Source organism: Syngnathoides biaculeatus, chromosome 5 (assembly GCF_019802595.1).
Source record: "Syngnathoides biaculeatus isolate LvHL_M chromosome 5, ASM1980259v1, whole genome shotgun sequence".
Classification (NCBI taxonomy): domain Eukaryota; kingdom Metazoa; phylum Chordata; class Actinopteri; order Syngnathiformes; family Syngnathidae; genus Syngnathoides; species Syngnathoides biaculeatus.
In genome coordinates, this window is record NC_084644.1 from 18,249,614 (window position 1) to 18,265,790 (window position 16,177).

A 16,177-nucleotide genomic window follows, 5' to 3' on the forward strand; every position below is an offset into this window, starting at 1 on the left:
TTATTACCAACCCCATTTTTTTTTTTTAAACAAAAGAATCTTCAGACTATAGAATCAATTACAGTTGGAAAGTCAGGAAGAGGTCAAAGACATGACGGTTCTTCTTTCAGTGGGTCCAACACGGCTCCACACAAAGAGCATATACAATATGTTGTAGAAATTGGAAGGGATTGGGAGTCTAAGTACACAGACAAATTGATAAACCGCATGGACAGAGTCTGCAGGAATCTCAAAGATGATGAAAAATAAGAGTAGACATGTACACACAATGAGTGAAAATGTCCAAATTAACAGACCTTTTTCATTCAATGATGGTCACCATACAGCCGACAAAACGAAAGGCAAATTCAGCATGTCATGCCGAGTAACCACAATAATAATTTCTTTACATCTACATTTCTAATTGACTAGCTCCTTCACTTAGTTCAATCAATGGAATTACAATACAGTATCAAAAGCATGTTTAAAAATTAATTCACAAAGCATGATAGATTAAGCTGCTTCTAGGTTTTCACTTTTCCATGACGTAACGACTGTATAAAATGTTGATTTTATTTTTCAGTCAGTGTTTAAAGTAAGTCCATCCAGGTGACCGTAGGTCCGAGTTGTTTTCTTTAAAAGCTGTTGCATAATCAGGATGTCAAGTCTTTTGCATATGGTTGACTGCAAAGCGGACTCATGTCTCCTTCCTTGCCTTCTTCTTCTTAGACAGCTTGGCAACCTGGATTTCCTCAGCTTTTTCTGGAAAGGTGAGGTGGGATGCGGGAGCTTTAGTCTTTTTTCATTTTTTCTCATCTTGAATATAATTTGAAAGTATTGGTGTCACCAATTTGGACAATCAGAAGGAAAAGATCAGAGGGACATTTTGACAATTTTTAAACAAAAATGTACAGCACTATAACATTGAATTAAATTAGAGAAAGTTTACAAATATTTTCCCAACACTGACAATGTTGTTTACAGTTGAGCCTAAAGCAGTCAAGCTATATTACACTCACGCTGTGTTGGAGCAGGAAGGTTGATCTGAACTGTAGTATGTTCGTCGGGTTGCTTCAGTGGCACTTGTGTGGCAAGAGGTTTCTGAGGTGTGCAGTCTTTCCCTGGTCGATCCAGTCGCACCTAAAATGCAAGTGACTCCATATCAGCTTGGGGGCGCAATAGTACAAAGTCGAGTTTCAAAGTATTATTCGACTTTTTATTGTTTAATGAGGAAAAAAACAAGGAAATTACACTGTATAAAATACTTGAAGTGATATTGGCCAATATTTCAGAGCCACCAACCTCAACAGGAGGAGAATGCTCCTGAGCAGATGGGGTTTGCTTCGGTTTCTTCTTCTTCTTCTTCTTCTCCTCCTCCTTCAATGGGGCTGGAAGCTCCAACTTCGTCTGTGGTACTTCAACCTAAGCAGGATTAATGTGGGCAATTAGATTTAAGGTCTTTAGTGAGCTTGAATGTGATCAACTAAAACACGGTATCCACCCCTGCTAATAACCAAACTCCAAAGTGAAAAACCGTTGAGTAATGCTGGTTGAGCAAGTAATATTTCTGAAAAATATTCAAATGAGAAATACAGTTCTCTACTTACAAAATGAATTTGGCACATATCTTGTTTCATCACGTGAATTTTTCATCAGTAAAAATGTTTTTTACGTGTAAACAGGCTAAATAGCCACTTTAAACTCCGATAGCATTTAAAGTGCAGGTTTAATTTATATTCAGTCATTATTTGTTTTGTTATTTGGTAGTAGTGCTATTCTGTTTGCTGTGGGGTGATAATTATAGTTCCAATGTGACACCGTGAGTGAACAACATTTTGAATAATGACTTGCCAACACTGCAACTCTATGGGGCAACAAACTACTTTTGCTTACAAATGAAGAGTTTGTTTTCAAAACGAGAGATAGGCATTTTTTTCAGATTTACGAAACTCACGCCAAAATTATCCATTCGGAGCTGGATAATTTTGGCGAGTTTCGTAAATCTGAAAAAAATGCCTGTCTCGTTTTGAAAACAAACTCTTCAAATGTAAAAGTGAAATTGTTCCTCACTACCTCGTGAGTGCCATCATATGGTAGCTTAAAGCCCATGTGTCATCCCTATAAAGATGGTAAAATGGATACTGGAATGTAAAAATACATATAACATTCACTTCAATGACCATACGAAAAAATAAATGTGAGCGGAGAGCGCGTCATTCATGCGCAAAATTGCAGAAGTGTCATTCTACGATATCCAAGTGGTCGCCATATTGGCTGCATCCTCTGTGACGTCACCCGGACATTAGCCAATGACAACACGCGGTGCACCCTAACTATGGGAGACGAACATGTCCCTTCTGACACGGAAGCTCTTTTCGAAAAGGACAACACCACACAACTGAGTGAAGTTACCGGGGCAATATTACACTATTGTTTCGAGCCATATTCAGATGATATGCGATCACGGCCAAACCGCATCCCCGTCTGATCCACTTCCGCGGCAGAGATGAGCCATCGCGGCTCATTGCAGCCGGCTGGTGTGGCTTATTACGGAGCCGAGCTGTACTGCTTTAGGGGGGTGTTCATAGACGCTGTAGTACGATGAACAACACAGTCAGCCAGGGCACTTTACTGCGTGCACGCGGCTGAGTGACGCATTCTCAGCTGGGTTCTTCAGAGCCGTACCCGCGGAAGCTATGACCACCGAACGCAGCGCCTCAGCGGGTGTGACTGATTTTCGGCGCCGTGGTGGCATATAATGGAGCTGAGGCGTGCTGCTTTTAGAGGGTTGTTCACAGCCACCACAGTACGCGATGAACACTATCGAGCCGGGGCGCATTACTGCGTGCATAAGGCTGAGTGAGACATTGTTGGCTGGCTTCTTCAGATCCGCCGCAGTCCGCGCAGCAGCCAAATGGCGTCCGACGCGCACATCGACATATTTCATACGCGGATCTTTTGTTACGTTATGAGAGACTGATTACGTGCCCCCGCTCCAAACTATTTTTTTTTTTTTTAGGAGCTGAATACACACCTACCTGCGATTTGGAACCCACGAAGCTTTCGTCCTCTGCACCCGTGCAATCCATTTTCACAACGAACCGGGGCTCTTTCAGTTAATTCAGAGTAACAAATATCTGGGGCTGCGAACTATAAACGTGCATGTGTACACATAGTAGAAACTCAGAGTTTGAACATACAGTGCCCTCCATAATTATTGGCAGCCCCAGTTATGATGTGTTAAAAGCCTGAAAATAAATTCAGTGTTTATTGCAGAAAAATAATGTCACACTGAAAATGATCGGAAAATGTAACCAACTCAAATGAATAGTAAGAAAATTAAAAAAAAAAATCCCTGACTAAAAAGTTTTTTTTTTCATTAAATCACCTGTTCTACAATTATTGGCACCCTTAACAATTCCCAGGAAATAAATATAATTGAAGCATCTGTCATTTCTACAGTAGTTTACGTTTGCCAGAGTATGTAGGAACATTTAATTAGTAATTCATCACTTCCTGTTTCCCTGGGGTATGAATATGACATGACACAGAGTCAATTTCCTCTTATCCACTCTTAAACATGGGAAAAACAAAGGAACACAGCATACAAGTGAGGCAGATGTGCATCGACCTTCACAGGTCAGGCAGAAGCTACAAGAAGATTGTCACTCAACTGCAGCTGCCCATATCCACTGTGAGAGGAATAATTAAGAAGTTCCAAACAACCGGAACAGTGGTAAACAAGCCTGGACGAGGACCCATGTTTATTTTGCCACCACTCACAGTGAGGAGGATGGTAAGAGAAATCAAAAGATCTCCAAAGCTCACTGTTACAGAATTACAACAAATGGTAGCATCCTGGGGTCTCAAAGTCTCCAAATCAACCATCTGGCACTGTATACACGCCAACAAGCCGTTTGGGAGGCATGTACGGAGAAAACCTTTCCTCACTCACAATCATAAATGCAAACGTCTGGAGTTCGCCAAGCGGTATTGGTCAGGTGAGACCAAGATTTAGCTTTTTGGCAACAAACAATCTAAGTGGGTCTGGCGTGCCACGAAAGATGCGCATGCTGAAAAGCACCTCATACCCACTGTGAAGTATAGGGGTGGGTCAGTGATCCTGTAGGTCTGTTTCTCTTCCAAAGGCCCTGGGAAGCTTGTTTGGGTGCATGGCATCATGAATGCTTTGAAATACCAGGACATTTTAAATCAAAATCTGTTGCCCTCTGCCCGAAAGCTGAAGATGGGTCGTAACTGGGTCTTTCAGTAAGACAATGACCCTAAACATATGGCCAAATCTACACAGAAATGGTTCACCAGATACAAAATCAAGCTCCTCCCATGGCCATCTCAGTCCCCGGACCTCAACCCCATTGAAAACCAAATGGGTGAGATGAAGAGGAGAGGACCCAGGTCTTTGGATGATTTAGAGAGATTCTCCAAAGAGGAATGGCTGAAGATCCCTCTTTCTGTCTTTTCCCATCTTGTGAAACATTATAGGAAAAAATTAGGTGCTGTTTTGTTGGCAAAAAGGGGTTGTACAAAGTATTAAAACCTGGGGTGCTAATAATTGTGTCACACATTATTTGTCAAATAATTATTTCTTTATGTAGGATGTTTTCCTCACTGAATAAATGCACGTGTATTGAAGGTTGGATTTTTATCTTTTTTTTCCATTAAGGTCCCATATTATTTAGAAAAAAAATTATTAGAAGCTAAAAAACACATCTTAACCAGGGGTGCCAATAATTACGGAGGGCACTGTAATTTGGTCCTATGAAGTGTTCATTGTTCGATTTGTTCAACCTCCAAAAGTTATTTTTTTTCCATAGGAAATAATGTAAATGAGTTTAATCCGTTCTCAGCTTCCAAACAGTAACTTACAGTACTTTGTCCTAAAGAATAAAAGGCAAGCAGTATTGCCAGTCTAAATCAAGGGTGCCCAGACTTTTTCATCCCAAGACCTACTTTTCAAGCAGCCAGCCTCTCGCGAGCGACCGACAGGGTTGGGGGGCTGCTGAGTGATGCTCCCAAACAGTTTTAACGTTAATGCCTCCTATATTTGAAATACAGAATAAGCTTTTTGTGCACTGTATTGTCTGTGCTTTCATCCCCGATCAGGCTGTGCCAAGGTGAAATTTTAACATTACACACCATCTCATCCTGCAGTTTCAGCTTTGGCTTCAGACCAGACCTTTCTCACTCGAAAAAGAGAAAATCCCATCCAGTATCACCACTTTTTCTTCAATTATTCACAAACTCAGTCATTGCATCTTAAAACAGCATTTCTTTTTTATCCATCCATCCATTTTCTTACCATCTTATCCTCAGAAGGGTCACGGGGAGTGACTATCCCAGCTGTCAACAGGCAGGAGGTGGTGTACACCCTGAGCTGCTAATCGCAGGGCACATAGAGACAAACAGCCGTACTCAAAAGCACACCTAGGGGCAGTTTAGAGTATCCAATTAATGTTGCATGTTTCTGGGATGTGAGCGGAAACTGGAGTGCCCGGAGAAAACCCAAGCAGGCACAGGGGAGTACATGCAGACTCCACACCAGGAGGGCTCGGATTGAACCTGGGTCCTCAGAAAGTGAGGCCAACACTTTCCATCTTATCCACCGTGTCGCCATTTCATTTTTTAACTTTCGCAATTGACTGTGTTGCTAACTAAAGCATTGGTGGTGGGCGGTGGATCAGGACGCTGTCATTATAAACCACATTGATGGGCTGAGTAAGAACTGTAACATTCGTAATTATGAGTAGAAAAACAAAAAAAAAAAGTCTGGCCGAACAGCATGTCGTTATGAGAGAAAGTTCTGTGTGCTGCCTAAAAGAAACCACTGGCTTCTCCTTTTCATTTTTTACAGTACGTATGTGAATTGTACCATTGGATGTAGCAACCAGTCATCCCTCACTCAATGAATCACATTCCAAAAAGCTACAAACTCAATAACTGTATGTTAAACTTGCAATTTGTGTGGATTTTATTTTTTTGTGCGCAATGCAGAATATCTGTGCAAAGAGATCAGCGGGGTGGAATTGCATACTCGCATTTTAGAGGGAACATTGGCTGATGTCTTTTTATTTTGGCACGGCATTCTGCGACCGACCAAAACTAGCACCCCTGGTCTAAATAGTCGACTTAGCCATATGATGCTAGCAATAGCCATAACAAATGTACCCCATTTTCGTACTTAGCGATTATCTCTTTCCTTAGATCCACTGCGGCTGGCTCAACTTTCCTTTTCCTTTGCTCCTGATAGCAGTCCTGTCTTTCTTTGGGCCTGAGAGGAGTGTTAATTAGTGATGCTTCCCATAACCGTTGAATACCCGAATGTATTGTGCAACCATGGTTACATAAGTTGTTTTTCACACTCACTTATTTTTCTGGTCAAGACGTCTTGACCGTTTCACTATCTTGTTCGCATGCATACCAAAGACGAACATTGTTGTGGGATGTCTTGACAGTTATGGCTGCGTAAGATGTTTTTCAGAGCCTGAAGGACACACTTAGGTGTCAATAGTAAATCAGGAAACAAACGTTGCGGCGCCAGGGGGGACGGGTAGGCCACCCGCCCTTCCTCTCGTACGCAACTGAAATGTATAATAGAGAGATGCAGAGTACAAACAGGTAGAGTCTGCTGCGGGTTTCGTACGGACGCCCAGCTGGTTGACAAGCGGAGCTCTACCTGGGTGTTAGGCTCTCCACCTTCTCGGCATAGGTAAGGGGCTCATATGATTGATTTCACGCAATGTCAACTGTGTTTTGAGAACTTGCATTTGGTCGAAATAAATATGCCAGTTATTGAGGCTAAATAGCATTTGGGAACGTTGGTCTTTTGTTGAGTGTCGTCTTTGTCTCCTGAGCGCCGACCAGCACCGATCCTTTCAATAAAACAGGGTCGATGGTAAACAAAATACTGGAAGAAAAAAAAAAATAAATCTTAAGGACTCGTGAATGTGGCTAGACTATGAATGACTGCTTGGGTCGAAGTGGGCAGCGGCTCGTCTCAGCACGGCCCATGTGCTTTTACGCTGATTTTTTGGTCAAATATTAATTAGTACAACCATGGAACGTCGAAGTTCCACTGTGTGTATATACGCACACACACGCGCACGCACACACGCGCACACACACACGCACGCACACACACACACACACACACACACACACACACACACACACACACACACACAAAGGTGGAGACATTTGTACTTTTGTACCTGGGAGACTTCTCCCACTTCAGCTGCCTTTTTCTTCTTTCTCTTTTTATTCTTAGCGGCTCCAGCCTCCCCATTGTGCTTTTCATCCTCCTCCTCCTGACAAAAACAAATGTATATGAATAAACGCCAATTGGCCAAACAGGACTAGACATGAAACAACACACCACAGTGCACCTTACACAACGAACAAACTGATATAATACATTTGGAAGACATTTCTGTATTATGCTTATCAACTGTTCTATTTTGTCCATTCACTTTACCAATTAAAATGTTTTAAATGTGTGAACATCTTACATACATGATACAAAAAGGTTATTTTTGCATTTTGTTATTGAAATTAAGTCAGTGGGAGCTCAGGATTGGATGAAAGATTCCCACTAAAGCCCCTGACCAAAGCACGAAACATTTTGTTTTAAACATTTGAAAACGTTAAAGTATTTTTAACATTTCTGAGAATTGACAGTTAACTCTTTCAAGCTAAAGAAAAATACCAGTTATTTAGGCATACTTTTGATATTCCTGTTTCCAAGGCAGGTTAAAAAGCTTCCCAAAGTCCAAAAGAGCAAATAAATAAATACTCCCAAATTGCACCACCTGCTGGTTAATTTAAAAATGGCATGTCAAGTATGAACTGCAGGAGTGGTTGGGGGGCTCATTTAAGAATGACCCGAGTTGATAAAGAGATTCAGGTCCAATTTTAATTGTGACCAATTGACATGATAAAAGTTTGGCGTTGCCATAATGTTAGGTTTTGATTGAAACAGACTTCAGTTTCATTTACTGTTGTGGCAGGTTACAGTAATGTTAAACTGAACAGCACTGAAATGATAAGGTGCATTTACTGTTTTGAAATTGAAACCAAACATCTTTAAATGGGCTGACATTTTTATTTGGTTCTTCAATCAACTTGTACAGTGCAGAAAACAAGTATATGAACACCCTGCTATATTGCAAGTTCTCCCACTTAGAAATCATGGAGGGGTCTGAAATTTTCATCATAGGTGCATGTCCACTGTGACAGAGATAATCTAAAAAGAAAAATCCAGATATCACCATGTATGATTTTTTAACGATGTGTGACACATCTTCAAATAAGTACTTAAACACCTGAGAAAACCAATGTTATTTGGTATAGTAGCGTTTCTTTGCAATTACAGAGGTCAAACATTTCCTGCAGTTGTTCACCAGGTTTGCACACACTGCAGGAGGGATTTTGGCCCACTCCTCCACACAGATCTTCTCTAGCTCAGACAGGTTTCTGGGCTCTCGCTGAGAAACATGGAATTTCGGCTCCCTCCAAAGATTTTTCTATTGGGTTTAGGTCTGGAGACTGGCTAGGCCACGCTAGAACCTCGATATGCTTCTTCCAGAGCTACTCCTTGGATTTCCTGGCTGTGTGCTTCGGGCCAGCCACAACCTATCTTCAATGCTCTAACTGACAGAAACAGGTTGTGTGAATTCTAGCTGATAGACAGGTGTTCAAATACAGTACTACTTCGCAGCTTTATCACACAAATTGTTAAAAAAAAAAAAGTCAGATTGTGATTTTTGGATTTTTCTTTTTAGATTATCTGTCTCACAGTGGAGATGGCACCTTCACTGACAATTTCAGACCCCTCCATGATTTCTAAGTTGGAGAACTTGCAATATTGCAGGGTGTTCAAATAGTTATTTTCTTCACTGTATGTACTGAGATATGAAGCGCTGCCAGGCAGAAAAGGAGGACTGCTCTGCAGTCCAGAGTCCTAATGGGCTCTCAGATGATAAGTTGGTTTTTTGAAACAGTTCTAGGACTTTCTGTGGTTTTACTCACAGTAGCTAAGTTCATTATCTTAGGTTTAGCTTTAGCACTTCGAGGCTGCTCCTGAACACGAGTGGGCTGAGGCGTAGGCTCTTCATAGTTGCCCCAAACTTCAGAAGGGGCATTCCAGTCAGAGCTGGGATCTGCTGAAACACCATCTGAATTAGAGTCAAAAACAATGACAGTAAAGAAGGGGCAAAGACAATACATGGTTTTTAGTGGGGTGGTGGAGTGGTAAGGGGTGAAGGTGAATACGAGAAAAAAGGTTAAAAATTCTTACTGAATCCTGACCACTCATCATCTACTTTGGCCTGACTGAGCCAGGGCGCGTTATCCATCAGCTGTGGATCTGAACACAAACACCACACTATGACTCGTGCGTTTCCCTCTAATGGTGAAAGAAACACCACAAGCACACTGAACTTACCACCTGTGCCAACACCTAGATTGGTAAGGGAAACTAAATCAGATGGAATACGATCAATCACAGTCCATGACTCTAGGGGGGAAGACAAAAAGAAAAGTTAACCCGCCCCCCCCTCAGATGAATGCTTGTGACAAATACTCTGAGCTATAAATTATTATTTGAGTGGTTACATGTAGAGATGACTCAATTTGTTTCAGTTTCCTCTTACAAACTGAGCTAATTTAAAAACTTGGACAGATGATTTTTAGTTGTTTTGATTTATTGAGCTTCATAAGAAATCAAAACAGTTTTGTGCTTTTTAACATGACAGTGGACATACTGTACGTCAACTGCAGTTCAAAATGACTTCATCGAATGGGGTTAGAGCTTTCAGGCCTAACAAGGATGTTATTTCAGCCACTAACATGATCGTCTTATCTCAGTCAGTGATGGCTCCTCTCACTTGTGAAGTGTAAGAGAATCCCACTGTAACGCTATTTGAACTGCTGTTTAAGTATTAACTCTAAGTCATAGACAAGGTTACCTTAAACACACAAAATAAAAATGCAAAACAAAAACCCTTTGCAAATTAAATTGAGATTGAAATACAACTAAAACAAGATTTTATTTTTGGAAAACAAACTAATAGTGAAAATAGCCTTTGATTTCATTTGTCAATTTCAAAAATGAGCTTTTGGTATTGATTTTAAATTGTATTATTTTGGGATAGATCTATACAGAAAAGAAAACTCACAAGACAAAGCCCAAGTTAAGCTGCAAAGCTAATTTTTACTTCCAAGCTATTTTGTTGCTATGTGTTGCTAACTGAAATGGCTAAGATGGCTACCGACTAACTAGTGCCTTCACAGAACCTGCATGTCAGTTATTTGTTTGTGGGAAATTCTGAAAAACGGACAACTACCTAGTCCCCAAATGACGCTGTGTCCTGCCACAAAAGCAGACGAGTTTTCCCTCACTGAGGGAGCAGGCTATTTAACTTCAGCCAACAACCCTTCAGCAGCAGCAGCAGAAAAACTTCAAAAGCTTTGTCACAATAAATCATGGACTCAACAAAAGCAAAACCAGACTGGATGCCCTTTCACTGGAGATATAGCAGGAAAAAGCAAGGCTACTGTATTTTCCTCACTATGAGGCACACCTTCAATGAATGAGCTATTTCAAAAAAATTTTTACATATATAAGGCCCACCGCATTTTTAAGGAGCAAAGAAGAGACGTTACAGTAGAGGCTTCGGTCACGTTATGCATTCATCAGATGGAGCTGCACTAAAGGCTCAATATGGATCCATATATAAGGCGCAGCAGATTATAAGGGGCACCGTCGGCTTTCGAGAAAATTAAAGGCTTTTTAGGTGCGCCTTTTAGTGCATAAAATATGGTACTTGCTATTATCTAACAGTCACATACATGAAAGTCCACTTGAGAAGTTTGAAATTTACCATTAGAGGAAAATAACAGGCAAAAAAATATTTTTTTGATGTTAAACATTTTTTTAAAATTCAAAACTGAACCATGTCTCATGAATGGTTTTACTCTATTATGCTTCATCTAATCCAGTATTTTTCAAAGTAGGAAGTGCAGTAGGGCTACCATGAACACTTTTCATTAAATTGCACTCACCCATCAGTTACTTTTACTACCGAGCTCACTAGCCCACACCAGCTATTGAAATGGCCGCAGGAATTCAAGACATTAAATTTTTGCAGAAAAAAAACCCCCAATTTTTTTTAATATAGTTTTAGTGGCTTTATAAATTCGCTAGAGAAGAAGATGCACAAGATGAGCTTAGATGGAAAAAGATGACACGCTAACGGGACAAGCCGAAAGGAAAAGAAGTGTAATTTTTCAATTTTAAAAGTGACCACTGCAGTGATTATTTATTATTGCAAGCTAAGCCTAAGATTGTGCATATGACGTCACCGTTTTTATGGCGCCATATTGCAGGTCAAACAAAGCTGCTCAGCAGTGCGGGAGTCGCTGTGAACGGGAGCAGATTTTTCACAATATTGTGATTTCTGTTTTGTTTGCTGTTGTGCCGTTGGTTGTCACAATAGACGGGACATTCCTTCAAAGATATCATTCTACAGAATACCAGCTGAAACGACCAGTAAAGATCGATGGATTTTGGAAATTAAATGGGATGGTTGGTGCCCAACGAAATACACATGCCTATGTAGCGATCATTTCATTTCAAGTAAGAATTATACTTCTCAATCTCAAATTCTAAAGTATTTATATTACCAAGTTGACTTATTTGAGAACGCATATTTAAAAATAATATTAAACTGTCTGTCAGAGAGGTTTACGGAGGAGACGACTATGTCCTAATTTTTTTCCCCAATCATAGTTTATTTGTATTGGAAAAAAATCTGATTGGGTCCATCACTATGTGGGATTTATTCTTGATTGGAAACAGATCAAGGGAGGTGCATATTTTAATTGGGCCTGTATCTAGCCTCTGCAATGAAGCATTAGCAATGAAGAATTTGGATGAGTCCAAACTTTTATACGCTTTCAAACTGTGTAAATCTCAATGACTTATTCACCAGATACATGTGACTATCCAGTTGTCTAAGACAGGGAAGCAAATTAACAGTCATATTTCTTATTGGCGAATGCGTTGTCTTGTTATATCGTAGAACAAATAGACGAGGCGTATTTCAATGCAGTCTTTATTTCCACGTTGTTGAACACGTACCAGCAAACCGCATTATGAATACTTCTGCATCTCCCCCTGCTCCACTTGCTGCTAAGTATATAATATATCTTTGCTTAAAACGCTTCCATTTATCTGCAAGATGACCAGTCAGGTGCATGGTGCTAGGTGTACTTAGCTTATCCATGATCATACGTGAGGTAAGTTACCGGAACTCCACAGCTTTTTGCTGTTTGTCAATTTCTATTTCAGGCATGGGATCCTTTTCTGCTTGTCCAACCTGTCGCAGTCCTCCACCTCATCTATTTGTTATACAATATAACAAGACCAGACAGTGAAAACATCGACTTTGGCATTAAAAATGGATCCTCTATGCCAAGTCTTCTTCCATGTACCTTTGTTTATTATCACCTTCGAAATGTTTAACAGTATTGGACAAAACTCTGGGTGTCGTGCTATCAGACTGTTTTGTCTCGTCTCAACGGAATTAACTTTCAACAATGCTGTTTGAGCAGCAATATGGCAGCATAAATAAAAATCAGGCGATTTTATGACGTAGGCACACCATCTCTATACACATTGACAGAAAACGGGGGACGGGGGGGGGGGGGGGCTGAAAATAATTTGATCTCTCTGTATAAACTGAACATAATGGGGTTGACTCATTCTGTTCTAAATGCCAAGGGAGACTGCATTTTTGCACAACTGTGACTCTTCTAGGAAATAGTTCCCTATTAATTGAATGCCTATTTTTTGTTTTTCTTGTTAGTTATTTAATTCTTCTTCTCAGTACTCAACATGAATGTCGTACCAGAGCAGCACCGACTGCTGGAGACAAATTCCTTGTGTGTGTTAGATACTTGGCCATTAAAGCTGGAACCACTGGTCTAATGTAACCTTAGAAGCAGTTTTGTGCACTGTACTTATTGTACTTCAGATTCTGTGGACTGTTATACAGTAGCTGTACTTCATTCATGGATCTACACATTTAATGTCACACTTGACAAATACCCTGGGTAAAAAAAAAAATAAACATTGAAACTATTGTAAACAAAAATATTTTTGAAACAATGAACTTGAGTAAAAACTAACAACCCTGTTAACTACAAATTAAAAGTAACTCAATTGGAAAAATGTTAAAATGAAATAAAAGCTATAATACAAAATTCCAAACTGCTATAACCCTGGAGTTGTGTATTAGATTTTTTTTTCATATCCCAGAAAACCAAGTATCATAGCCAATTAGGTTAATTTTCAAATAATTTTATCAAAAATGGTAAAGACATTGCCCACTGAATATCCTTTTTAAAATCTATTTTATAGATTTTAATTATTAGCAGTTGTAATCTGTTACATTCATAAGAAAAATATTCTGAAGTAATTAACTTTTCAAACTTGTAATGCAAGTCTTGAACATTGGGTGGCCAAAATAAAGTTTCATTATTTACATTTTATGAAGATGCCAATGACATTTTTCAATATGTAAATGTTTTTAACAGAGCTGTTAATGCACTGTTTGTTGCATCTCGTTCTATAATGCTTGCATTTACTATAAAAGCCTAAAATTTTAAACATTTTGAAAATAGGAGTTAAAGCATGGCTGTTTCTGCATAAAAAACATTTACCCATATAAAACAAAGTCAGCATTAATATAAACTTCTCAACATCTCATTTCATGAAAATGATCCACAACTGACTGCGGCTGCTTGATACTCAGCAATGATCAATTCATAATTAGGAGAAATTGTGATGATTGTGCAAGGAATCGATAACTGAAATTGTATTGCAATGATTAAAATAATTAAAATCATATGAGTTATTTAACTGATATGGCTCCATTTTACCATCAATCTCTGTCTTCCACAGTGGCTGTGGTTCTCTTGTGCCAATCCACGGGCCTTGAGTCTTTGGAGCAACAGTGCGAGAAACCTTGACAGCTTGACTGTTAGCCACAACTGCTGCTACTAATGGTGCCTCGATGTTGTTAGCTGATACCAACAAAGAAATGCTTGATGTTTAGGCAGGATACACAGATCAACTTCAACTGATACATGCTTGAACTTTCAATGAGATGAGTTGCATTCTAAAGACAATTACCATGAGATGCAGCAGCATTACTCTTCTCTGCTGTCACTTTCGACGACTGTCCTAGACAGAAAGAATTGCATAAAGTCAATAAAATGGAAGGTACATTTTTCATAAATGTATTTGTTAAGGGAAAGCATTCAGGCAAATGCATGAATTTACAGTACTTAATGGAATCCTGCAATCCATTTCCCTGATGTACAGTGCCTTGTGAAAGTATTCGGCCCCATTGAGCCTTTTCAAACTTTCTCCACATTTCAGACCTCAAACAAAGAAAAAAATTTTCTTTTCTTTTTTTTTTTTTTTTTAAATCAAGAACCATGAATCAACAAGTGGGACACAATTGTGAAGTGGAATGAAATTTTTTTGGATACTTTAAACATTTCTAACATAAAAACCTGAAAAGTGTAGCGTGCAATATTATTTGGCCCCCTTCCTTAATTTTTTTAGCGCCACCTTTTGCTGCAATTACAGCTGCAAGTCGCTTGGGGTATGTCTCCAACAGTTTTGCACATCGAGAGACTGACATTCTTGCCCATTCTTCCTTGCAAAACAGCTCAAGCTCAGTGAGGTTGGATGGAGACCGTTTGTGAACAGCAGTCTTCAGCTCAGCCCACAGATTCTCGATTGGATTCAGGTCTGGACTTTGACTTGGCAATTCTAATATCTGGATACGTTTAATTGTGAACCATTCCATTGTAGATTTATGTTTTGGATGATTGTCCTGTTGGAAGATAAATCTCCATCCCAGTTTCAGGTCTTTTGTAGACTCCAACAGGGTTTCTTCCAGAATAGTCCTGTATTTGGCTCCATTCATCTTCCCATCAATTTTAACCATCTTCTCTGTCCCTGCTGAAGAAAAGCAGGCCCAAACCATGAGGCTGCAACCACCATGTTTGACAGTGGGGATGGTGTGTTCAGGGTGATGAGCTGCGGTGCTTTTACGCCAAACATATCGTTCGATTTTGGTTTCATCTGACCAGAGCACCTTCTTCCACGTTTGGTGTGTCTCCCTGCTGGCTTATGGCAAACTTTAAACGAGACTTTTTGATGGATATCTTTCAGAAATAGCTTTTCTTTTGCCACTTTTCTATATAAGCCAGAATTGTGCAGTGTATGGCTGATTGTTGTCCTATGGACAGACTCTCCTACCTCGGCTGTAGATCTTTGTAGTTCATCCAGAGAGATCATGGGCCTCTTGGCTGCATTTTTAATCATCGCTGATTAGTCTTCTCCTTGTTCGAGGTGAAAGTTTAGAGGAATGGCCGGTCTACTATCTATGTTTGAAGCCTGAAATGTGCCAAATGGTTGAAAAGTTCAAGGGGGCTGAAAACTTTCACAAGGCACTGTATGTACAGTGGGGCAAAAAAGTATTTAGTCAGCCACCAATTGTATTGTGCAAGTTCTCTCTTTTAAAAAGGTGATAGGCCCGCAATTTTCATCATAGCTCATGTTTCAACTCAATTTAAAAAACGTCTGCAACCTCAAATGGTCAATCTCGACTATGGCTAAGACTAAGGAGCTGTCAAAGGAGCCAGAAACAAAGTTGGAGATCTGCACCAGGCTGGGAAGACTGAAATCGCAAATAAGTCAGCAGCTTGATTTGAAGAAATCTGAGCGAGCAACGTTCCCTCTAATTCAGAAATCAGATCGAATCCGAATCTCTGAGCAAAACACAGTAAGTCGTTGTGTGGTCATTTAGACCAGTGTTCTAGAAGCTTTTTTGCACTGCAAACCGGTTTAGAGTAAGCATAGACACAAACAAACACACATACTTGTGCACTTCTGCTTCCTCCGTCAGCATTCATGGTGCGTGCACTGTGGGGGCAATGCAGGAGTGGGCATCGAAGTTGATGTAGGCAGCCAGACCAGACTGCAGTTTTGTAGCTCAATGAAAGTAAACTTAACTCTTTAAAAGTATTTCTACCTTTGTCGAGCAGAAACCTACAACTATATCTGTATCAGAGCGGACTTGGTGTGTGAGTTAACTGTTGCAAT

The 16,177-nt window shown here is 40.0% G+C and overlaps 1 protein-coding gene across 9 annotated transcripts in view; it reads right to left on the reverse strand.

Annotated features, from left to right (window-relative positions):
- Positions 1 to 16,177, reverse strand: part of LOC133500427 (protein LYRIC-like) — a 33,589-nt gene that overhangs the window by 29 nt on the left and 17,383 nt on the right. For 3 of the 9 annotated variants that reach the window (XM_061819075.1, XM_061819073.1, XM_061819074.1), the window contains exons 6-14: positions 14,192 to 14,242; positions 13,939 to 14,082; positions 9,440 to 9,511; positions 9,293 to 9,361; positions 9,025 to 9,170; positions 7,209 to 7,304; positions 1,282 to 1,401; positions 999 to 1,119; positions 1 to 741 (exon numbers count right to left, since the gene is read on the reverse strand). The exon at positions 1 to 741 is cut by the window's left edge and continues 29 nt beyond it. In XM_061819075.1, coding sequence (XP_061675059.1) covers positions 677 to 741; positions 999 to 1,119; positions 1,282 to 1,401; positions 7,209 to 7,304; positions 9,025 to 9,170; positions 9,293 to 9,361; positions 9,440 to 9,511; positions 13,939 to 14,082; positions 14,192 to 14,242 — 884 coding nt within the window. In that variant the 3' untranslated portion in view covers positions 1 to 676. The remainder of the gene's footprint in view (positions 742 to 998; positions 1,120 to 1,281; positions 1,402 to 7,208; positions 7,305 to 9,024; positions 9,171 to 9,292; positions 9,362 to 9,439; positions 9,512 to 13,938; positions 14,083 to 14,191; positions 14,243 to 16,177) is intronic. The other 6 variants (XM_061819076.1, XM_061819077.1, XM_061819080.1 and 3 more) reach the window with 6 other exon arrangements.